This window comes from Lissotriton helveticus, chromosome 10 (genome assembly GCF_964261635.1).
Source record: "Lissotriton helveticus chromosome 10, aLisHel1.1, whole genome shotgun sequence".
Classification (NCBI taxonomy): Eukaryota; Metazoa; Chordata; class Amphibia; order Caudata; family Salamandridae; genus Lissotriton; species Lissotriton helveticus.
This window is the reverse complement of record NC_136071.1, coordinates 889,322,115-889,346,074: the sequence shown is the minus strand read 5'-3', so window position 1 is coordinate 889,346,074 and position 23,960 is coordinate 889,322,115. Positions and strand designations below refer to the sequence as shown.

Sequence of the window (23,960 nt, the reverse complement as noted above, 5' to 3'; positions counted from 1 at the left end):
CTTGACTGGGTGTGAGTGTTTGATTGGTTCAGATGCTCCGTCCATCACCATCCCCTTTTGTAACGCTACGAAAATCTGAGGGCCTGAGCCTCTGAGGAAAAGTTTCTAGAGGGGTGCTTGCGCCTGATTGACTGTAGTTTGGACTAACCTAATGACATGGATATGCTATAAAAGTGTTCTTTTTTTCTTCTAATGTATTCCTATGTGTTAATGCTAACCTTGGTACTTATAAGTATTTATGGTTTTGGAATGTATGTAATTATGTTTTTATATACATATATTATTGATTTTATTGCTATTGTATTTACCTTGGGGCTCCCACTTCGACGACGGGGAATATTCAAGCATTTGAATCTATGAAAGACACCAATACTGGAGAACCACCGTTTACAGGTAAGTAACAATTGTTCTTTTAGGTGCTTATGCATCTATGGTGTGGAGAGAGTCATCAAGTTTTGACGTGTAGAGGTCTTTTGGATTAACCATTTTAAAAAAATGTTTTGGGTTTCAGAGGCATAGTTGCAATATGTAAAATTGAAGAAATTGATCGGCTCTGATAGACGGAGTAAGCAAATATTGAATAGAAGAGGAAATCTTACGGATCCTTATGGGAAACCGCAGTACAGAATGTGATGTGCTGGTGTGCAGGTAGCAAGAATACCAGCCTTTGTAAGTTTTCAAGATAGGAGGTGATACATTTCAGAGTGTTCTTGCATGTGCCAGTATGTCGAAGTTTGAGTAACAACGTTTGGCGGTGAACTGTGTCTAAAGCTGCTGGCAAATCCTGTAGCAATAGTGCAGCCATTCCACTCTTATCCCCACTAAGTTTTAGGTTGCCACATATAGATGTAATGGGTGACTTTGTTCCTCTGCCTGGTTGGAATCCAGATTATTGATCGAACATCAGGTTATTTCTCTCTGTGAATTTGGAGAGTTGGGCAAAGTCCACTCTTTCATAAATTTACTCAGACATAGGAAATTTGATATTGGTATGTAGTTTTGTGTTTTAGTTGGGCTAAGAATTTTCAAGTGATCTGATGTAGTAGGTCTTCAGCTAGGAGCTGAAGGATTGCAGTTCCAAATAATTATTTACTGTGCTATTGCTGCTGCCCCGTCTCAGGTTGCTAGAGAATAGTGTTTAAGATTTTTGGGAATACGGGTCCTCTGGCAAACTCAATGGCCAGCTTGCCTTGGTAACATTGCAGAATTCTTTATCAGAGAACGTGTAGAAGATTGCAGGTGATGGTTGATCAATGTTGTCTATCTTTGGGGGGGGGGGTCCTGTCACTAGGAAGAAGAGGGTTTAGCCACTTTGTCATTAGCTTCTCAGTTTTTGAAATGAGCTCTTTGGAGATTTTGTCTTAGAAGGTCTGAGATTGTGTAGTATGTCTGAGATGTACCACACTGGATTATAGAACTCTGCCGGAATCTTGTGTAGTACTTTAAATGGGCAATCTTCTTTCATTATGTGTGTGGTGCAGTGGTGTATTTCCGTAGTTCTGATTGTCGCTTTGCGAGCTCTGTTCTAATGGTGTAGTATAATTTTGTTTTTCTAATGCAGTGGTTATCTCCATTTGCGTTTTAGGATACTGTGTACTGTGTTCATGTTCTTCAGCTTGTTATTGTTCCATTTGAATCCGTTCTTGAGGTTAGATTTGCTTGATGTCTTTAAATGTATCTGGTTGTGCAGGCCTGCTGATAACCACTTGGCTAATTGGTTTTGAGAAATTATTTTCCCAGTAATTCACTGCAGTACACCAACCTTAAATGAACCATGGTAAGCAGTGAATCTCATTCTTACGTTAATAATTGAGATGGTTGTAATACTAGACTGACCATGTTTTGTTGTTTTAACTGGCAGTGGTGTGATTATTGTTTAAAATGAAGCAGTACTCTCAGATCACTGACAGGATATGGTGAATTGGAACTCAACCAGACTCCAAATCTATATGGTAGTTTGATTTTAACCTGAAGAAGAAATGTCTCTTTCATTTAATGAAATGATATGGTGGAAGCTCAGGTCCTATGATTAACTAACAGAAAACAGGAGTACTAACACAAAGAAGGGAGTATGAGAGGTTACATTAGTCTTCCGTACGTCCTTCCATGTAACACACTAATACACCAAAAATGTGGAAGACACATCAGTGTTCTTCTCACCTTGTTAGGAGAATGACACCAGGATGGGCTCAACCCTTTATGAGAGCTCTAGAATATTAGCTTTTCTGGACAGTTCTGGTGGTCCAGTTAACTTTAAAAATGGTTATGGTTATACCCTGAAAATTTTTGTTTATTGGGTATTGATACCATGATTAAAACCTAAACCACGGATGTAAAATGGGAGTCCAATATCTCCTGCTTCCTCATTCTGCCAAAATGTTTTGGACGACTTTATAACATGCCTGCTAGGTCACTCAGCCTTCTTCAGGGCACCCAGCCCTCCCTGCCTATATTCGTCTAGTTCTAAGAGAATAGTGAACAAAGGGAGGCATTAGGCTCTCCTACTTGCATATATTTAGGAAATCTGTAGAATACCAAACAAGAAGAACTTGTTACTTGAATAATACTGTTATTCAGTAACTCTTGCTGTACATAATCAGGTCATCTCAGGGAACTTTGAGGTGAGGATGACTCCACCAATTCATTCCGTGATCATAACGAAGCATGCACACGCTGTGTGAAGTGAAATGCCATGTAGGCCACCCTTACCTCATATGTACAGCAACATGGAAATTCCTTATTCTGCTGTAATATATGGCTACAGATGTGAGTGGGTTTTTGATCTAACTTGCCTAATTGATGTTTTTATTAGGTCACATTCGATCAAAGGGAGTAGATTCTTCTTTCTAGTCACACTCTTTAGAATAAGATACACCCTTGTTACTTATATCGCAAAAATTGTTACTCTTATCTCATGTTTATAATCCTCTCTGTTGATCATACCAGTCTGTCGTAAACATGTATAGAACCTTCTCTGTTGTTTATACCAATTTGTCATAGAAGTTTGTCTGTATACATGAAGAGAAAGGAACTGTGCTCTTGTCCAACTTCTCTCTATCACTCTACTCTGTTTATATACAGAGTTTATTTAACTGCACTATAGGAACAATTATGTGCATTATCAAGTAGGTGAGTGAAACTGACTCAATTTCAAATCTTGAAATCATATACAGTAAGGCCGACAGGACACAACACTCCTCACCTCCTACATTCCCCTCATACAGTGGACTCTCCTGATATGTATGAGAAATCCTTGTTACAGGATATAATAGTGCTTGTCACCAGACTCGAGACCCCAAATACTCAATCTCATTCTAAATGGGTGTGGAGAAACTGCCTTTTACTTACTGCTCCAAGAGTACAGCGTCACTTCTCAAACCTACAAAACTCGCCAAAGGCCATGGGCAGTATTGTGTTGGCTGCCTGTGGGGGGTTTACCACAGTCCGGCCATGCGTGGTGGGTGTTGGACTTTAGGTAAGGTAATACAATATTACTTAAAGTTAAAAAAACAAAACCTTGAAATTACCTGAAAAAAAACTAAGGTTAAAGTAACGTTATTTTGTTTTCTGTAATCTTTGTTCTTCTAATAAAGCATAATAAAAAATTAAAATAGTTAGGTGTGATAAAAAGATCTGTTTTTGTTTTTAAAAAAAACACCTCAGAAATTCAATGAAAAAAACAAAGCTTAAAGTAATGTTACAGTTAGGGGAATATGTCAGTGACAACATTAACGTTTTTTTTTTGTTCAATAAGTTTATTACATTTTAAAAAGTATAAGAAATAGATAAATACAATACATAGTGATACAATCAAAATCGATAGGCACAGTACTTATGATTGAATCAATTACAAATAATTCCCGCAAACAATATAAAGGTAAAATATAGGAAACCCATAAGGGAAATATCAGTGAACCAAAATATCCGTAAACTGTATCACTATTATGAATGGAAGAAGTAAAAAGAAAGAAAAAAGAAAAGAAGACAGAAGAAAGAAAGTAGAAAAGGAGACAGCAAGAATAAGGAAAAAGAGAAACGGAAGGATCCACTGCAGTACTACAAACACACACTACACAGACAACAAACAGCAATCAAGTAGATGACACAAAAGGATACTGGTCAACCAAACCCTTCGAGGCCAAATCCATACAAGCGTCCAGAGCTTTCCAAACATTACTAGAAATAGTAGGGGTAAGATGAGTCACATCAACTGAAATGTGTGCGCTTCGTAAAAAAGAAACCCATGCCCACCATGTATGATATGATACGGAAGAAAAAGATTTCCATTCCATAAGAATTACCTTAACAGCAACTTTCAATAAAAGATCAAGCATTTGCAAATCTAAGGTATCCAAAAGCAAAGGCACTCGGGAAGCTAAAAGGCCCAATAGGACCATGGGGAAGGAAAGCTGAAACTCAGTATTAAAAATTAATATAAGATGTTTACTAATGAGATCCCAGAAGGGTTGTAAGAGAGAACAGGTAAAAAAGATATGCAGATAATCGCCAGTAGCCAGACCACAGCTCCAACAGAGATTATCATTCTTCAAGTTTAGCGAATGCAAACGCACAGGAGTCCAATGGAGAAGGTTGAGAGAAATTTTTTTTTAGATTGGGTTAAAGAAGGGGCGATCTTATCACGGAGAGAAAATTTCCCAATCAACTGCCAGGTTTCCGGCGAAATATGGTCAGTAAGGTCCCTATCAAAATGAAGTAACAATTTTTGTCGGGTAACAGTATGTAAGGCAGATGAAGTAGAAGACAGAAATTTATAAATTTTTGAAGCCACATGACCAGATCGACGCCACAAAGAAAATAACATAACAGTAGGAGAATTGGGCTCCAGGCGTACTTTAGCAAGAGCTACTTTAATTTTTAGAAAAGTATAGAAGTCTAGAAGTCTAAATTGGAGAGCGAGAACTGTCTAGCTAAGAGGAAAAGGGCAACGGATCATTATTGGAGTCATACAAATGACGAACTAAAGTCACTCCTTTAGAAGTCCAGTAAGGGATCAACGCAGGATCAATAACAAAGATTAATCTAGGATTACGCCATAAAGAAGACCACCTCGATTTATGAATCGGGGTAGCCACTTTCTTATCCACAGACTGAACCGCTGCAATAGTATCTAAGATAATTGAGCGGGAAAAAGGAATAGATAAAGTGGATGTGGTTAAAAAGGAAGAAAGTGGTAAGGGAAATGAGAGATGCTGCTCAATAAACACCCAAGAAGGCGTGTGAACAGGAGTCGAGGAAAACCACAAAGCACCTTGGGAAGCTAAAAAAGCCACCTGGTATCTCTCTCAATCAGGAAAATTACAACCACCCATCTCATAAAGTAATGGAGTCAATTTCACGAAAAAAGGAAGAAGACAATTTTACCGGAAGCATAGAAGAAACAAAGTTAATAATAGGAGTAATCATCATTTTTAGAGTTTGGATAAGACCCCACCAAGAGATATGTTTAGGGGACCATGTATCTAAAAGATGACGAACTTTGAGAAGAGTTTGCGCCTCATTATATGCCACCGTATCATAGAGAGTACCACAAAACCAAATCCCTAGATATTTGAGATGTTTAGATTGCCACTTAAAGCCAGCAGTACCCATATGCGCAGGGAAACAGTAAGCATTCAGGGGGAACATCTCAGTCTTGTCTCTGTTAAGCGTATAACCAGAGACCTTAGAAAAACGAGCAATAATATCTGTAAGCGCGGGAATAGCTGAAACAATATCATCCGAAAAAATAAGAACATCATCCGCGTAAGCCACTGTTTTTATGCGATGCGGACCAAAAGTAAACCCTTTGATATCTGGATGGAGATCAATTAGTCTAAGAAGAGGATCAATAGCTAATAAAAAAAAAAGCGAGGACAAGGGGCAGCCTTGACGGGTACCTAGACGAAGACTGAAAAACTCAGAAGTAGCCCCATTGACACGGATATTAGCTCTCGGGTGGGCATATAAGGACATAACCATGTTAACAAAAGAGTCACCAAGATTATGTGCACGAAGAACAGCATGGAGAATAGGCCAAGATACCTTATCAAAAGCCTTCTCGGCATCTAAGGCTAGAGCAGCAGCTGGAAGTGTAGACCACTTAGCGGTACCTAGAATATGACAGAAGGTACGGATATTATCTCTAGCAAGTCTACCCTTCACGAACCCCGTCTGAGAGGAATAAACTAAAGAAGGAATATAAGATTCTAACCGCTTGGCAAGAATCTTAGCAAAGATTTTAGCCTCCATATTAAGAAGGGAAATAGGGCGAAAGTTTTTAGGGTCTGAGACATCTTTCCCGTCTTTTGGAATTACTACAATAGTAGCATCTGCCGCAGTACCAGAAACCGCGCTCTCGTGAATAAACACATCAAAAACAGCTTTAAGACGAGGAACCATAGAAGGGAGAAAGGTCTTGTAAAGCATGATGGGAAAACCATCCGGCCCAGGGGCTTTACCAGACCGAGTAGACTTGATAGCATGTATAATTTCAGCAGATGTGATGGGGCCACCCAATTTCTCTCCATCCGCTATAGAGACAGACTTAAGAGGAATAGTTTTTAAAAATTCCTGGCAAGCTTCAAACGACGACTGATTAGTGGGGGTATAGAGGGAACTGTAAAAATCCCGAAACACCTCAAGAATTTCCTTAGTCTGAAATTTTTTAATACCAGATCTGTCAGTAATAGAAGAGATTTGAGAGGATTTAAAGCTGGACTCTTGAAATTTCAAAGTTGCGGCTATGATCTTACCAGCCCGATTCTTCAGGAGTAACCGTTTGGATTTCTGGGCCTGAACCCCAATATGAGCTTTCTTGGTAACGATAGTGTTGTAGGAATATTTCAAATTTTTAATGGATTGCAACAATTGTTTATCATTAGTACGTCGAAAAGAAAGCTCCTGTTGTTTAATACTATCTGCTAACTCCGCGAGTTCCCTTTTGATGTCAGCATTTCTTTTCGCCATAACTTTAATAATGTGTTCCCGGAGTGTACACTTAAAAGCATCACATAAAACCACCGGAGAACTAACTGAGCATTCATTATCAGAAAAGAAATGTTCAATCTCATCTTGTATATTCTGAACTTGAACAACGTCATGGAGAACTTCCGTATTAAGTCTCCATGAGGAAGGTTTACTCTTAGGAGCAAGATTTAGGAGAGAAAAAGAAACAGCCGCATGATCAGAGATAAGAATAGGATGAATGTACGGAGAAGATGAGTGCTGCACTAAAGACGAATGAACTAGGAGATAGTCAATACGGGAAAAGCTAGAATGAGGGGGGGAAAGAAGGAAAAATCACTACCTGTAGGGTATGGAGACGCCAAATATCTTGGAGATTTGCAGAAGAGCACATATTTAACAGTTGTTTATGAGATCTAGGAGGGCGGAAAGAGAAAGCCGAATTTCTATCCGACACTGGATCAAGTGGTAAATTAAAGTCACCACCAACGATCAAATTACCATTATGTGGAGTAAGAGCTAATTTTTTAACTATCTTTTGCCAAAAAGAAGGATCAGCATTTGGGGCATAAATGTTCAAAACATAAAGATCAGCAGAGCCATTAGACAATCGAGATAACAACCAACGTCCCTCAGAGTCATGCTCAGCAGAAATGACTGACAACCCAGATTTTTTAGAGATCGGTGTTATGACCCCATTCTTCTTGCCAAGGGCATCCGAACACATAACATCAAGAACCCACTCTTTCCGCAATAACAACGCTTCTTTATAGGAGACCTTTGTTTCTTGTAAGAACACTAAATCCGAAGACAGAGATTTACAATAATCAAGAACCTTAGCCCTCTTAACCGGATGATTTAATCCCTTAACATTAAGGGATACCACATTCAAACCAGACACAGTCTAACACAGAAACAAGGTACGAGCCAGAAACATGATGGAGGGAGCGAAACACCAAACAAAACACTCACAAAAGACCAACAGCTATCAACCCAACAAAAAAGCACTGCCCGAGGATCCAAGAAGAGAAAGAGGAAGAAAGAGGAGAAGAAGAGGAAAAGAAAAAGAGAAAAGGAAAGAAAAGAAAAGAGAGAAGATCAGAAAAAAGAGACAGAAAAAACAGAAAAAAGAAACCCACCAGGGGAGGTCTAAAAGAGACCCAATCCATATGAGGGAGAGCATGGAAGGGAGAGCCAAAGAGCCATCAACAAAATAAGATTGAGAGAAAAGTTTAGATTGAATCAGAAAAGCTAAAAAGAAAGGATAACAACCTATTATAGAAGCGAAACTAAGTGTATATTAGAAGGGGCCACAAAGGGCAATAAATAGAAAATTATCAGAGTGAACCAGTAGAAGAGTAATTAATATAATCAGGCAACAGCAAGCAAGAAGTAGATACGCGGAAAGAACTATCAACACAGAAAATCACTATGTAGAGGATAACAGTATAAATACATCAGCGTAACTTATAACAATAAGAAATATGTAAAATATTAAAATATTAAATAGGAGTTCATCAAAAACGTGCATAAAAACCTTACGATCTGAAGCTAAGCAAACAGTGTAATCCATGAACAATAATTAAAACAGAAGAAATAGTAATACAATATAGTAGAGCACAAAAAGAGCGAATAAAAGATCAAAATATTAAGAGTAAGATACAAGGTATCAAAGAAGCAACAAGGGCAAGAAATATATCAGAAGAAACCACTAGAAGAATAATTGATATAATCAGTCAACAGTAATCAATAAATAGATAAGCAGAAAGAAGTAACAACACAAAAAACACTATGGAAAGGATAACCGCATAAATACCATCATGTGAAACTGATAACGATAAGAGATAATAAATTATTAAATAGAAATTCATCAAAAGCATGCATACAAAACCTTACGAGCTAACGCTGCAATCCATGAACAATAAGTAAGACAGAAGAAATAGTAATTCAATAAAATAGAGCACAAAAAATGCAATGAAAGATCACAACATTGAATACTAAATACAAGGTACCAAAGAGGCAACAACTTACGATTTATAAAAATAGCACAACATATAACCAACAGAGCAAACAAACATAGAGTAGTAACCATAAAAAGCAAAACAGAATTAATAAGAGGAGAAAGGTAGAGAGATCCAAAACTTGTATAACATATAAGCTAAGAAAGAAGAGAACAGAGGTAAGCAAGGAAGTAAAAGAAAGATATATGAAGGTAGGAGACATGAGACGACCCTAGAAGAATAGGAGCAGGACCAAACAACCACAGCAGCAGCGACAAGACAAGGTCACACGGACCAAGAAAAAGAGAGAAGAACAGAAAAACAAAAACACAAATCCTGTAAAGCAAAAAGAATGACAAGACATGGTAATAAGCATAACAATAGCCAAAAAGACGATAAGTATCAACTATCTACTCTTGCAAAACAAAGAGAGTACCAGAAGAACAAACATATTAGCGAAAATCATGAACCAGAGGAACCAGGAGAAGGTGCAGCATCCATCTGGGACTCCATCTGATTATCCAAAAAGGTTGAGAGATCCACTGGCTCATAAAAGATTTGAGTACGACCTTTAAAGGTTATGCGAAATCTTGATGGACCAGCGAAGGAAAACGGAATGTTCATATCCAGAAGTCTTCGACGTAGGTTAAGGAAACCTTTTCGTCTGATAACAGTATCTCTTGCAAAGTCTTGGGAAATCGAGATCCTATGACCGTCCCATGTAACCGACTTAATCTTCCTCATGTGAGCTAGAATTTGTTCAGATTGTTGATGCCGCAGGGGTTTAAAAATCACAGCTCTAGGATGAGGTGAGGATCTTGGACGATAGGAAGGAACTCGATGTGCGCGTTCAATTTCAAAATCTTTCTGGTAAGAAATTTGAAGAGTAGAAGCTAGCCATTGATAAAGAAAATCCAACAAAGAGGGCGCTGACTTTTCTGCATCCTCGGGTAAACCAAAAATACGAAGATTACTTTGACGATTACAATCCTCTTGCTCCGTAAGATCTCTCCTCAGCGCTGCCATAGAACGTTCCATCTGCTGCATGGATCTCGAATGCTGTTGCGCAGTATCCTCCACACCACTTATGCGAGATTCAGCAGCCGAGAGTCTCAGTAATAAAGATTTAAAATCACTCCTAATAGCCGCTACCTCAACTTGGAGTAAGTCTGTGTTAGTCTTAGTTGACTGCGCAATGTCATGAACAGCATTCAATCGAGATAAAATAGTATCTAATGTGGTGCCAGCCTCCTTCTGAGTGAGTTCCAGAGTAGGAGAGGTTTGTTTGGAGCGTTTAAGAGCGCCTTTCGAATCCTTGATTTAGGAGAGACGCCCATGGTCTCAGCCATCAATGCCCTCTGAAGGACACTGGAATACTCCAAAATGGTGAAACACAGCAGGACTGATGGGATAGGAAACAAGAAAATGTCACTCCCAAAAGACGTAGACACTGTGAAACACAGAGAGTATATGCCAAAATAGGACCAGAGCCACGGGAGTAATGTAGCCTGACCAGTGATTCAATGAAAATACCAATGACCAGTAGTAAACTTCAATGGTTGAGTGGCCGGGCCTTAATTAGAAACTCACTCTCCAAACCATGCAGCAACTGTACAACGCCAGACGTGAGGTAAAGAAATCATCCCCTCTCACAGAGCACAAAATGGCGGCAGTTGGGAGCAAAAGGACGTACAACAGGCACTCAGCACTGTAGGAAAAAATATACTGATTAATCCAAGTCACAGAAATAGCGTCATTAGCACCCCAGAACTCCGTCATGTAACAAGAAAAAAGAATGTTGCAGGTTAATAATATTAGAAGACTTGAACCATTGCCTCATAGAAATGTTGCTGAGTAGGGCGTTTAGCATAATTTAAGAATGTACACCAAAACTATGAGCAAAAAAAATAAAAATAAATGAATAAAAAACATCACCAGAGCGTCGGTGAAGGTATCTCCATTGTCATCCAGGACGATAGAAACGGGAGCGACGCCACAAACACAGAAAATGGCGCCGCCCGTCGATGCAGAGGAGATAAGCAGGACTTCAAACAGCACCGCAGACCGAAGAGCCGGAACATGAAAGGTCCCGCAGCCTGGTCACGGCATATTCCGACGTCGCCAGCACCAAATGTGGCCAAAGAAATCCTCACTGAAAGACCGCAAATCTTCCTGACGGCCCTCGACCCTCCAGAGCTCAAGCGCAGTCCGCCATTCCACAGCGGCGCGTAAGCCACGCCCCCGACAACATTAACGTTTTGAACTGAAGAAAAACACAGAAATTCACCAATTATAGTTAGCAGCGCCAACTATTACTTATGCCCCCGCCATGCACTACTTCGAACCTCACATATTGCATCACTCATGACATGTTCTGTGACATCATTTATGACATCACCGCTGATTTATCTATTTTCTTAGTTTTTTCATGTTTTTAATTGTGATCTTTTTAAGAAATGTTTTATTCATACATGAAAGATCAGAATCATAAGTATGTTGTTTTTACCATTGCATACATGTTATTACACTGTTTGGAAAAAGTAAAAGGAGTCGGATTTAGAAATGCATGTAATCATTTTGAGATAGGAGCAGCTGTTATTCACTTTTGAAGGAGATGAAGTTATAGACAAAAGAGAAGGAGGCACTATTGACTCGGTAAAGACGAAAATATTATTGGAATTAAGATTTTATGAATCTGTCGAAACACAATTTCTGAGCACTTTAATTTACATGTCGTTTTCAGGTTGTTACTGTATTAACTGAATTAATCAGAGAAAACTTCCGAAACAGCAAATTAAAGCAGTGCCTTTTGCCTGCCTTAGGGGAGCTTCTGTACCTTACTTCTACACAGGTAAGAGTAATATTTCAACTGTTCTACTTATGAAAACGCTGTTATCAATTTGCAAAATATTATGATTGCATGTGTTACAGTAGTGTCAGATATCCAAGAGCAGATGCATGACATTTTGTTGACATATGAATTGGACTCATTCACGAGCAAGCTAGTCCAAAGCAGCAGTCCGTGTAGTGCACCATCTTCAAATATGCGCATCAGACTGCCCGTCTGAGCACCACATGTGGCACCTATAAAACTGTGGATGAGGACAAAATGGCACTTTGCTTAGGATAGTCAACACCGCTGTGCATATGAGCTGGATTACTACATGTGTAAACATTCACCTTTTGTTTGTGGCAAGATGTATCACTTTATCCGGTCACTTGCTCTTCATGACCATAGGCCTTTAACTCTTAACGTATACAGTCATTCACCCCAGCCCCATTAGTACACTATTTGAAATTTGAGCAATTTTCGGTCACAATTATGTGACTGGTTCTAGTGATGGTATTTGGGAATAATACCTTCCGTTTGCTGAATCTTACAAATAGGCAGAATATGATTTATTTTTATTTTCTCAGAATTGTCTCTATAATGTCGTGCTGAAAGAAGTGTCTTGTCCTATACACTGCACCAAAACAGAGTTTCTTTCAAACTTTCCCATGTTCTAGAATACCCAAAACATATACACGTTAAAATATTTTTCCAACAGTCTATTTAATAGTTTTAAAATTTTTCATCTTTAGGTGGCTTACATGTCTATTTTGTTGAAAAGGTAGACATCTATGAACCGTATGCAGAATTACTAGAAAACATGTTACATTTGGTTGCCATCATTCCTGTGTTCCGTTTTAAAATTAATTCTCAGTAATTGGGTAAAAATCTTAAGGTATTAAACATTTTTGGATCTGTCACTTTATTGTGTTGATGTAGCTGTAAAAAATAGTTTTCTCCTTACAATCATGAAATATTTTCCCGAGACCGTTCAAGGTGCAAGGACTGTGCCTAGAGTGCTACACAGCTTTACATTTTTCACACTTTATTTGACATGGAACAGTAATAGATAATATTTGATTGTCAAGTCAAGAGGCGCATTTTTAGGGCTCGCCTGCTGTGCGCATGCGCATAGCTGGCGAAGCTCTATAGGGGCTTAAACAGCGTTTACCCAAGCACGATTCCACTGGCGATTTCTTGAAGTGCATGTGCTTTTTAGGTCATTGCGCAAGCGCAAGCCCTAAAAAGCGCGTGCACAATGCCACCAGCCGCCTGCCTGCCTGCCTGCCTCGCATTACCACATCAAAGGCAGCTTCTCAGCGTGCGCTCATCCCCTAATTATTCACGGCCGGCCGGCCGTACTTTCAGTTTCACGGCCGCCGGCCGTGTCTCCTTTTATGCTAACTCCCTCTGTACCTCTCCTTGCATCCTCCTCTTTACTTCGATTCCTGCCGTTTTCTCTCTTCTCCGGCTGTTTGCTTTGCTTCCTTGTTTTAGGACCCTTCAATCTAATTATTCTCTACCCTCAATTTCTATCACTTTAACATACCAGTGAAATTACCATACTATGCTATAGGCTTTCAGTCATGTTATTTCTCCATCTGCACGCATTAACACCACTTTAAGATGGCAAATATTTGTCTCTCGGGATAATGAAGGCAGCACCTTTTTTCACCCTACACTTTCATTAATATGGCGGTAGCTACGGGTGTCTTCGTTTTACTAGCCTAACCTGCGTTGGAAGCACAACAGGTTGATTTTATCACTGCGGCATGCCATGCATTCGAGCGCCATGAGGTAAAGCCACTTACACCTAGCCTTTGTCTTGCACACACGCTGTTTTCATAAACGTGTGAGAGTATGCATGAAATCCGAAACTTTGCCTGATCAAACGCTGACAGCGCCAATGAAGGCTTCACAATTTTAAAGCACACCTTGAGCATGGCATGAACACAGATATCGTCACAGCCTTGTATGAATGTTCAACATTTACATTGTTGTAGCTAGGTATGGACATTGATTTATTCACATATAACGCATGAATGTAAAGTCATCCTGCTAATTCAACGTGTGGCACACGTTATATTAACACTCGGTATATCCACGGGTTCGTTCTGTGCACAACTTCTTTTACCTTGATTAATCACTGCACATTCTCACGGAGGTGGCGCCGTATTCTTTTGAACCGTCCATAGTTTCCTATCAGCATGTCACCATATGGACATTTAAAGACACAGGGAGACTATTCCACCTTGCATGTAACGCATGATATATTATGGGAACAATATTCCCCTTTTTTGAATTTTGTTGTCTCACTCGCCCAATCTTGGTTTTGTTTTAGGAAAAACCCCTGACAAAGGGCGGTTATTTGCCCGAAATGCATTGGGGCCAATACACACTTGTTTAATTGATTATGGATTTATACTTTAAGGAAGCTGTTGAATAACTCCTGAATTCAATGAGATTACATCCATACCGTTTACAATAAACGATGTGCTTGAACACCTGTATTTGAAATTTGGATTTCATGGATTAAATTCGTCTGAATTGGCATCAGGCAGTGCATTCAGAGGGACACTTCCCAATGGGGAGGCGCAACTGAATACATTACACAAGTTAACGTTCATTTATTTACTTTCATTTTAAGTGATTTCCCCATGATCACAGGCATTGAACCGATGACGAGAGTCAAATTTGGTTTTCCAGTTCTGAAGTGGGCAGCTCTGGCCATAGTGCCACATCCTGCTTCCCCCTCTCACCTACTCCTTTTCCACTTGGCTTCCTGGCTGCTTTCTGATGCTTTCGCATCTAATGCAATAGGCGGGGACGGCTCTGCTGACTTCTTTTCACTCGCTCACCTTGCTCCCAATTAGCATCAGTTACATTACCCAAGTTCACATTCATTTAATTAATTTTAATTTAGTGTGATATGCCTAGGAGCACCAGCGACATTACGAATGCTCTGAGACCCCACGCTGGGTGTCCAATAAATGATACTGGAGATTCCCCATGACTGACTCCTCCATTCTTTGGAGACTTCTTCAATTCAGCTTTTACACTAGACCCCTCCTAGCTCTTGTCCTCGATAAGCTCTGGGTTTGTTATCTGCGAAAGTGTCAACCCCTGATATGCCCTCTGTATGCCTCCTGCAGTTATGTTGATGAGCAGTATGGCAAGATGATTAACTGCCTAAACTTCTGACCCCCGTAATCTTTAAAATAAACAGTGGCAATAAAAAAAGTGGAAAACGGGCATCGGTGACAGCGTTAAAAAGTTAATGGGAGCTTAAATTTAAAAAGAAAATGCCCGGCAGGTGTGAAGAAAATCCATCAGGAGCTGAAATTAAAAAAGAAAATACTTGTCCCCAGAGCAAAGAAGACCAGCATTGGCATAGCCAATAGGTCTCGCCTTTGGGACCTTATAAGTGTTTAACCATGCAACCGTTAATGTTATTGCACCAAGGATATTGTGCTGCATAACTAAATACTTATAAGGTCCCAAAAGCGAGACCTATTGGCTATGCCAATGCTTGTTTAAATGGGTACAAGTTTGTACGGTCAGAGATGGGTCAAGTCCGAGAAACTTAAACACTAAATATAGCGTGATTTCTAAGGTAATTGTACAAAACTTGATGTCTTTAGAATTGCAACGAAGTAAGTGCTGTCTGTAAACTCATTTCATACTCCCTAGCTATCAGCGAATGGTAACCTCCTAAATTATCATACTTGCCGTCCTTAAAAATTGCTACAAAAGGGCAAATTCTGCAGCTAAGATTTGGGTATTCCTGCTAACATTTTGCATTCAAATTTCACAAGTAAACGAGGTTTGTTGTCTGGGGCAGCCAGACACTCCAAATTATTTAGTTAAACTCTATGTTGGCAAGCAAATCATTCTTCCACGGCGGGACATGCGTTGATTTCTCGAAGTTTCACACCCAAGTCACCTGCTAATTGCATGAAACATGCGATTTCCTCACAGGTACATCTTAATAACTACCTGAAATCTACATCACATTTTATACGTTTATATTTCACCATTCATTATTGCAGAAATGACCACAACTTCAAATGGATGTTGCTGTCCACAAATTGCTCTTTTGGATTTATTCCTGGACTTCAAACTTTATTTGGAATATTTTTGTTGCTGCATGTCTGACTGCTTGCCTTAGTGACGACATGAGCGGAACCCTTGTCTATGGCTTTTCATAATAATAAAAATCAGCCTATAGGCTTTATCTGAAAGAGACTGTAGTTATAGATTCCTTACCTTAGGATTACCCCTAGGCGTCAGACTGGATCCGGAGAAACTTTTTGGTAGCAGTACCCTTGCAAGTCAGTAGGTGGCATCAGTCAACTCTGCGTACGTCATCGGAGTCGTGGTCGCCGGGATGACATTGTGGTGTCTACTTAGTCTCCGCCCCTGCGCGCTGATATCAGTTCTTCCTTTTCCACGCCAGCAAGCGCAGATACCGGGAGAGCGTGCCCTTAGTCCCTGACTAACCCTTTTTCAACTTTTTGTCGGCATCTTTTTTTAGTCTCTCGACTCCTGGTGCATGAGGGATGTCTAACAGTCGACTCTGCTTCAAACCTTGTGACTCTTGTCACAAGTTGATGTAGGTGACCGATTTGCACCTTGGGTTGCCTTTGGAGCTTGGAACCCAACCACGACCAGAAGTCGTGCTCTGACTGCCGGGCCCTGAACCCGAAGTCTTTGCGGGAGCGGTCCGAAAGCTTTTGGAGGCCCGGCAGTCCGCTCCATGCTGCTCAAGGTCCCGGTCGAGGGGAAGGTCGTGGGACCGGTCGTGAAGCCATCACCATACAACATCGAAGTCTTTGCACTCATCGGGTAAGTCGGAGCACAAGAAGAAGGCAAAGAAACACCATCACTCTTCGCCTTCTCCCCATCTGTGACCGACGCAACACGGAACACGGAGCATCGTCGCTCTCTGGCTCCTTCTTTGGAGCCCGCTGGGATGACTCTGCGCTTCCTTCCTTTTCCTGGAGCGTCCCCTGTCCAGCTTTGTCAGTTATACGAAGCGCTGCACAGCATTTTTGGGCTGCCCGGCTCCTCGGGCGCACCTTCGGGCCCCACGGACTCGGCTGGAGGCCCTAGGCCTTCGATGCCAGCGGCTCCGTGCTGCAGGGTCCCATGGATTCAGGCCTGGATCCCTTCATCAGCTCCACACAGATTACAACCCAATACGAATTTAATGTAATAATTCTTTTGTCACATTTCAAAGCTACTAATTGTAAATATGACATAGCTATTTGAATGTACTCGTAGTACTGTCTTGCTTGCAATGCATCATGGGTAGGGTGGATTTACCATATCTTCTGTAGGGTGCAGTACCATATATGACCAAAAGAGGTCCGCAGTGCTGGTGCCTTGCTCTCTAGGGACCTCTAGGAGCAGTTTGCGGTACTGCACCGAGACATGCAGTGCTGGTGCCTTGCTCACTAGGGACCTCTAGGATCAATTTGCCGTACTGCACCGAGACATGCAGTGCTGGTGACTTGCCCACTAGGGACCTCTAGGAGCAGCTTGCGGTACTGCACTGAGACATACAATGCTGGCGCCTTGCTCATTAGGGACCTCTAGGCGCAGCTTCCGGTACTGCACTGAGACATACAATGCTGGTTCCTGGCTCAATACGCAAGCATTTTCAATGCGCTAGGTCTCGCATTACTGAAAGTGTGAGCTATTGGCGTTGCATTATTATTTGCAACACCAATACGTAATGTATGTACAGTAATGCAAGACCTATTTATTGCATTGCAAATGCTTGTTATATACTACAGCCTGGGTATATGGACAGAAGTACGATTCACATACAATGGTTATAGGGATTGCTTGGCTGTGTGTGTGTGGGGGGGAGGGGTCTTTAATTGTTTTTTGTCCGTTTCTTGGCTCTTTAAGAAGAACATTTATAGTTGCTTTTCCTGTGGCTATTCATTTTGCTTGAAGTAATCCAGGGATTTTCAAGAGACATCCATCATCTATAACCGTGCTACAACCCCGACCTCGGGGAGAGAAGTAGGCGGAAGATAAAGGGCCTTGAGATGAAAATGGGCTGCATAAAGGGGCGCGGGTGAATATTTTTGCTTTGGCGGCGGCTCGCAAGATGGTTGTGCCCACAACATAGGAGCCGCGATCTGCATTAACGGCTATTGGCGGACCCACGACGAAGCGCTCCTGTCCACCCCATGCACTGACTGTTCTGCACAGCTGCGGACCCAGCGGACATGCGGTGGTAGCTTGGACACGTCCCGCTCAACCCGCTGAAACCCTCACGCAGATGCAACCCGCGCAGCTGAGAGAGGCTGTTAGTCCGATCCGGAGACCAGGAGCCTTGCTCCCAAGTCCTGCACGGCGGTACGTGCGGTGGGGCGCCCGCAACGCCACAGAGTCAAATTGGGCGGCCCACCAAGAATTGAGACTGGGGACGGCACCTGAATCATCCCGTTTGGCTGCTTGAAGATCCTGTGTCAGGGCAGCAGCCTCCAACTCACTGGCGCCTGCTCCTGCATACCGAGTGCGATCCTTGACGCCGCTGTAATTTGCACCCTTGCCTAATACGTCGCTTCGAGGCACTGTACGGTGCTGGTGCCGTGTGTGCACTCATATCACCCTGCGGGAGGGGGGGGGCTAATTGCCAGGTGCCCTACTTCCAGGATTGAGGTGAGCGCCCCCTCCTCCCCATCCGGTTCCCCAGCGCGAAGCTGGATGCCGGCTCCTTCCGCGCTGCCTACAGTCTTGGAGATGCGTCCCAATGCGCTTACAGGGACGGCTCTACTCCCGAGCGCCTGGGTGAGAGACTGGCACTCTCTGCCCCCCCCGCAAAGTACTGCTGCAAGCTCATGGTTTGAAAAGAGTCCCAGGATGCCTGACCCTAACATGGCCGCCAGTGATGACTCTGTTTTTCCCCCTCCAGATCCTCTTCCTGACATAACCCTTACCAGGACTATCCCTGACCTCAAGATGATGCCCGTAATTCTCTGGACCATGGCTCCCCCCACCCCACGAATCTAAGCTGACTACCCCTGAGTCCCAATCGCACTTTAGCTCTATCTCAACTGCGGAGTCAGAGCACCATGGACGACGCCCAGTGGATCTGTTCTGTTCAGCTAAAGAGGTGATTGGCCTTGGCTCACCCCCTGACTGTCACCTACCCAGCCGGACCTTGGGCACAGTTTTTCTCCATCTCCCTGTCTCACACACCCCCCTTCCTCTTTGTTTTTCTGCAATTTTCCTTTTATCCTCTCTGTCTATCCCTCTGCCCAATGACCGTTGGAGCTACTTGGCGAGCTTTAGGGGAGATTGCCAGTCGATTACCTCCTCGTGCTGTCGCCTACCCACTCGGTTTCTGGGCTGTCTTCCCCCCCTGTCTATCATTCCTGCTTCCCCGGTCTTGTCCCCTTTCACTCCTACTCCTTCCAACTTCTGTCCTTTGCCCTCACCTGCCCTTGCCCCCACCTTGTTTGATTTTTTGGGAATTTCTTCCCTCGCCACTTGAGACTGAACTATTTTGTCTGATGCCCAATGGAGCTACCTGGTTTAGCTATAGGGGAGATGGGCCGTGGATTCCCTCCTTGGTCGTCACCTACCCAGTCGGTTTTTAGACAGACTTCCTTTCTCCTAATTGTCTCTTCCCTTATCCTCCCTTTCTCACCTCCCCTGCCCCCTCCACTACTTTTCTCTCTCCTTTCTCTCCTCTCCTAATGTATTGCCTATTTTTTGATGTAATGTGTAATTGTTGATCTTTTTCTGTTACTTTGTTGATTCTCATGTAAAGTGCTCCGATACCTTCGGGTCAAGCCAGCGCTATATAAAACTCTTTAAATAAATAAATATCTACCCTCAGGTCTTAGGTGTTTTCTCATTTCCAGCATAAATTATCAGTCCTTACTTTTCTAGCTGATTTTGAAGTAGGTTGTTAAGTAAGTTGTATGGTAGAAGTGCTTTAGTTTTACTAATAGAAAACTGCACATCTCACAAAATCCAGACACATGTTTTATTGTATCTTCTTGATAGAAGTGCGCTCGAGAGGCTGTGACAAAGCAATCAGGTGCATTGTGCTTGACATTGTATGGCTAAGTGATAAAAGTCAACCATCTCTAAACAAGCATCAGAGGTATCTCTGTGCTTGAGATATACATGGTTGCGTGGAGCCCGGTGGCAGAGGGCTAGCGCGAGACTGCTGGCGCATTTGTTTTTAACTTACCTCCTTCCTGCTGAAGACAAGCAGTCCCTCGCCCCGCTGATTACGAGCGGCTGGCTTGTTCTTTACTTTTAAAATCGCCTCCCAACCCGCCCTGCTGACTCCGCCCCCCACCCTCGTCATCCGCCTACTTAGGCTTCTCTTCCCTGTGCCTCAGTGTTGCGTGGAGCCCGGTGGCAGAGGGCTAGCGCGAGACTGCTGGCGCATTTGTTTTTAATTTACCTCCTTCCTGCTGAAGACAAGCAGTCCCTCGCCCCGCTGATTACTAGCAGCTGGCTTGTTCTTTACTATTAAAATCGCCTCCCAACCCGCCCTGCTGACTCCGCCCCCCACCCTCGTCATCCACCTACTTAGGCTTCTCTTCCCTGTGCCTCAGTGTTGCGTGGAGCCCGGTGGCAGAGGGCTAGCGCGAGACTGCTGGCGCATTTGTTTTTAACTTACCTCCTTCCTGCTGAAGACAAGCAGTCCCTCGCCCCGCTGATTACGAGCGGCTGGCTTGTTCTTTACTTTTAAAATCGCCTCCCAACCCGCCCTGCTGACTCCGCCCCCCACCCTCGTCATCCACCTACTTAGGCTTCTCTTCCCTGTGCCTCAGTGTTGCGTGGAGCCCGGTGGCAGAGGGCTAGCGCGAGACTGCTGGCGCATTTGTTTTTAACTTACCTCCTTCCTGCCGAAGACAAGCAGTCCCTCGCCCCGCTGATTACGAGCGGCTGGCTTGTTCTTTACTTTTAAAATCGCCTCCCAACCCGCCCTGCTGACTCCGCCCCCCACCCTCGTCATCCGCCTACTTAGGCTTCTCCTCCGTCAGCGCAGCGGACGAGCGCAGCGGGCGCGCTGGCTGCGCGCCGGAGTTGCACCAGAGTTAAGCCCGTCTGCGCCCGTCCGCGGCCGGCCGGGGCTAGGGGCACTGGACGCTGTCCGTTTAATCACATATTCCCCCTCCCAGCTCTGTTCCTACTGGATACATGGGAACATCGATCCCCTTATATCAGCCCGTCTAAAGCATCTAGGTGTGTCCTCTACCTCTTCTCGATAAGCTCCCGAGAGAGCAGTCTCTCTAGCTTTACCTCCCAACACGACCTTGCCTGCCCCCTCATTACCTCTGGTTCCCCCTGACCCGGTATTCAGTACCTCTGCTACGCTTTTAAACACCAGGTCTGCGGTCACTCACCAGTATGAACTTTTCGACTATATCGATTCTTATGATCCAGACCTTTTATTTTTAACCGAAACTTGGTTCAAGGACGACTCCCTACCTAACGTGTTAGCCGCTTTACCACCTACCCACTCGGTTATCCGAGCGGATCGCTCTGACGGCAGGCGAGGAGGAGGAGTGGCTTTAATCGCTCGCACTAATTTTAATTTTCAGATTCTCCCTTCCCCTCCCATCCCTGACATAGATTACCTTCTAGCCCGCTCGACCTCACATCTGGCCCCCTTCACTTTTGTTTTAATTTACCGTCCCCCCCAGCTTACCCCTTCTTTCCTTCCCAGTATTCAGACTCTCCTGGCCACCCTGGTGATCAATAATTCTTCAGTATTGGTCCTGGGGGATTTCAACTTTTGGCCCTATGATCCTGCTGAGAGCCCTCAATCTAGGGAGTTTACCAACCTTATGACCAGCTTAAACTTTTCACCTCTGGTTCACAGCCCGACTCACTCGCATGGCCACGTACTAGATCAAATCTGGGCTCTAAACATCCCGCTCACTCCCCCCATAATAGCCCCTTGTTCCTGGTCGGACCACTTTACCATCACTTTTTCCCTCGCCTTAGCCCCTCTGACCAAACCCCAACTTCCCAAGAACACCTGGGTCAGGAAATGGGGAAAAAGTGACATGCCCTCCCTCTGCTCTACTCTGGCCAAAACCTGCCCCGAGCTATCTGGCCTTACAGCCAATTCCCAGCTGTCCGCCATCGACAACTGGCTGACTTTGGCAGGCGACGAGTTTGCCCCTTTAAGGCGACTCACAGTCAGGCGAGCCCATGCAGCCAACCGTTGGTTCACCTCGGATCTAAAAGCTAAGAAACTGGCTGCACGGAGGGCCGAGCGAGCTTGGCGTAGAACTTACAGTCCTGCGCTAAAGGCAGTTTACCTGTCTGTACTACAAACTTACAAAAAGGGCATTCTGGATGCTATAACTGAGTTCTACACGAGCAGAGTAATGGCAGCCGAGTCTCACTCTAAAGAAATTTTCTCGACTGTCCATGAACTCGCATCATCCGGCAGAGCCACAGCGTCAATTCCTCCCTCCCAGTCCCTCTGCAACTCACTCAACGAGTTCTTTATCGACAAAGTTGCAAAAATTAAACTTAAACATTCCCCTCCCTTCCCCTGCATTTACAAACCCCTCCCCTCCCCTCACGGTTTCCAAACTGTCTTCCTTTCCTCTGTTGACCACTAATACTCTCTCACCGCTGTTGGACCGAGTCAAATCAGGATCTCCCCTGGATTTCGCCCCAGCCCACATTCTTAGGGAAATTTATTTAAACTGCCCTATCCCGCCTTTGACCCTTCTCAATGATTCACTCACTAACGGCACCGTCCCCAGCCTACATAAATCAGCGGTTGTCGTCCCAATCCTAAAAAAACCCGGCGCCGATTCATCTTCCCCTTCCCACTACCGTCCTATTTCCCTTCTGCCCTACCTAGCTAAAGTCCTTGAGACTCACATCACGACCACCCTGAGTACCCACGTAGAGGCAAACCATTGCCTCTCCTCCTGCCAAGCTGGGTTCAGGCCCCTGCATTCCACGGAGAAGGTGGTAATCTCGGTGATGGACAAGCTGCGGGAGGGTATTGATACCAACGTACCTCAAGCCCTGATACTCTTAGATCTGTCCGCCGCTTTTGACACGGTGGACCATTCCATCCTCCTCAGCCGTGTCAGGGCGGCGGGCATAGAGGGCTTGGCCCTCTCGTGGCTCGAGTCCTTCCTGGTGGGGAGAACTCAAGCAGTCCATCTGGCCGGCTTCGCCGCGGCCTCCCGCAAGGTGGAGTGCGGGGTTCCTCAGGGATCGTCACTTTCCCCCCTTTTGTTTAATTTATACATCTACCCCCTCATTTTTATGTTACAGCAGCTGGAGGTCACAGTGTTTAATTATGCTGATGACCTCCAGCTAATCTTTAACCTTTCCCACTCCCCTTCATCTGCCCAGAATGTCCAGTCAGTCATGACATTTATCCAAGATTGGATGAACTGCAACCACCTCAAACTCAATCCAGACAAGACCGAGTTGGTCTTGACCGGAGGTGGTTGCAGTCCATGGTCCCCTTCCTTCTGGCCCCCCTCACTCGGTGTCCCTCCACTTCCCGTTTCCAAAGTTAAAACCCTAGGGATTTTCTTGGATTCACAACTTTCTATCCATTCACACATTGGTTCGGTTGTCTCTTCTTGCTTCTTCTCCCTAAGAACAATTAGGAAAGTCTCCCGCTTTTTCTCCCTCCCGGCTTTGAAATTCATTGTCATGGCCATGGTACTGTCCCGTATTGATTATGGCAATGCTATATACAATGGGGCCCCAGCTTACGCGATCCATCGTCTGCAGCTGGTGCAGAATCAGGCCGCCCGCCTGATTCATGGCCTCCCTAAATACCATCGGGCCAGCCCACTACTTAAAGCTTTACACTGGCTGCCGGTGCGAGAGCGTGCCCTTTTCAAGCTTGGCTGCCTCACTTTTCAGGCTAGGTCAGGCACCGCCCCTGAATTTCTTTGCTCTGCCATTGTGCCCTACCTTCCAGGCAGAGAATTACGTTCCTCCCACTCGGCCCTCCTAGTCACCCCCCGTTTTAAAAAACAGAAGGCAGGTGGAGCGAGGTTCGCTGTCCTGGCTTCAGCATTCTGGAACTCTCTTCCTGTTGGCCTTCGCACAATGCCCTCCTACACTCAGTTTCGGAGGGAACTCAAAACCCTCTTATTTGCGCAAGCCTACCCCGCCTAAACCCCCTC

General features: G+C 43.8%; 1 protein-coding gene across 5 annotated transcripts in view; it reads left to right on the top strand.

Annotated features, from left to right (window-relative positions):
* Window positions 1-23,960, top strand: part of ULK4 (unc-51 like kinase 4) — a 2,246,396-nt gene that overhangs the window by 686,898 nt on the left and 1,535,538 nt on the right. For all 5 annotated transcript variants that reach the window (XM_078663530.1, XM_078663529.1, XM_078663527.1 and 2 more), the window contains one exon: window positions 11,707-11,814. In XM_078663530.1, the coding sequence (XP_078519656.1) occupies window positions 11,707-11,814 (108 nt within the window). The remainder of the gene's footprint in view (window positions 1-11,706; window positions 11,815-23,960) is intronic.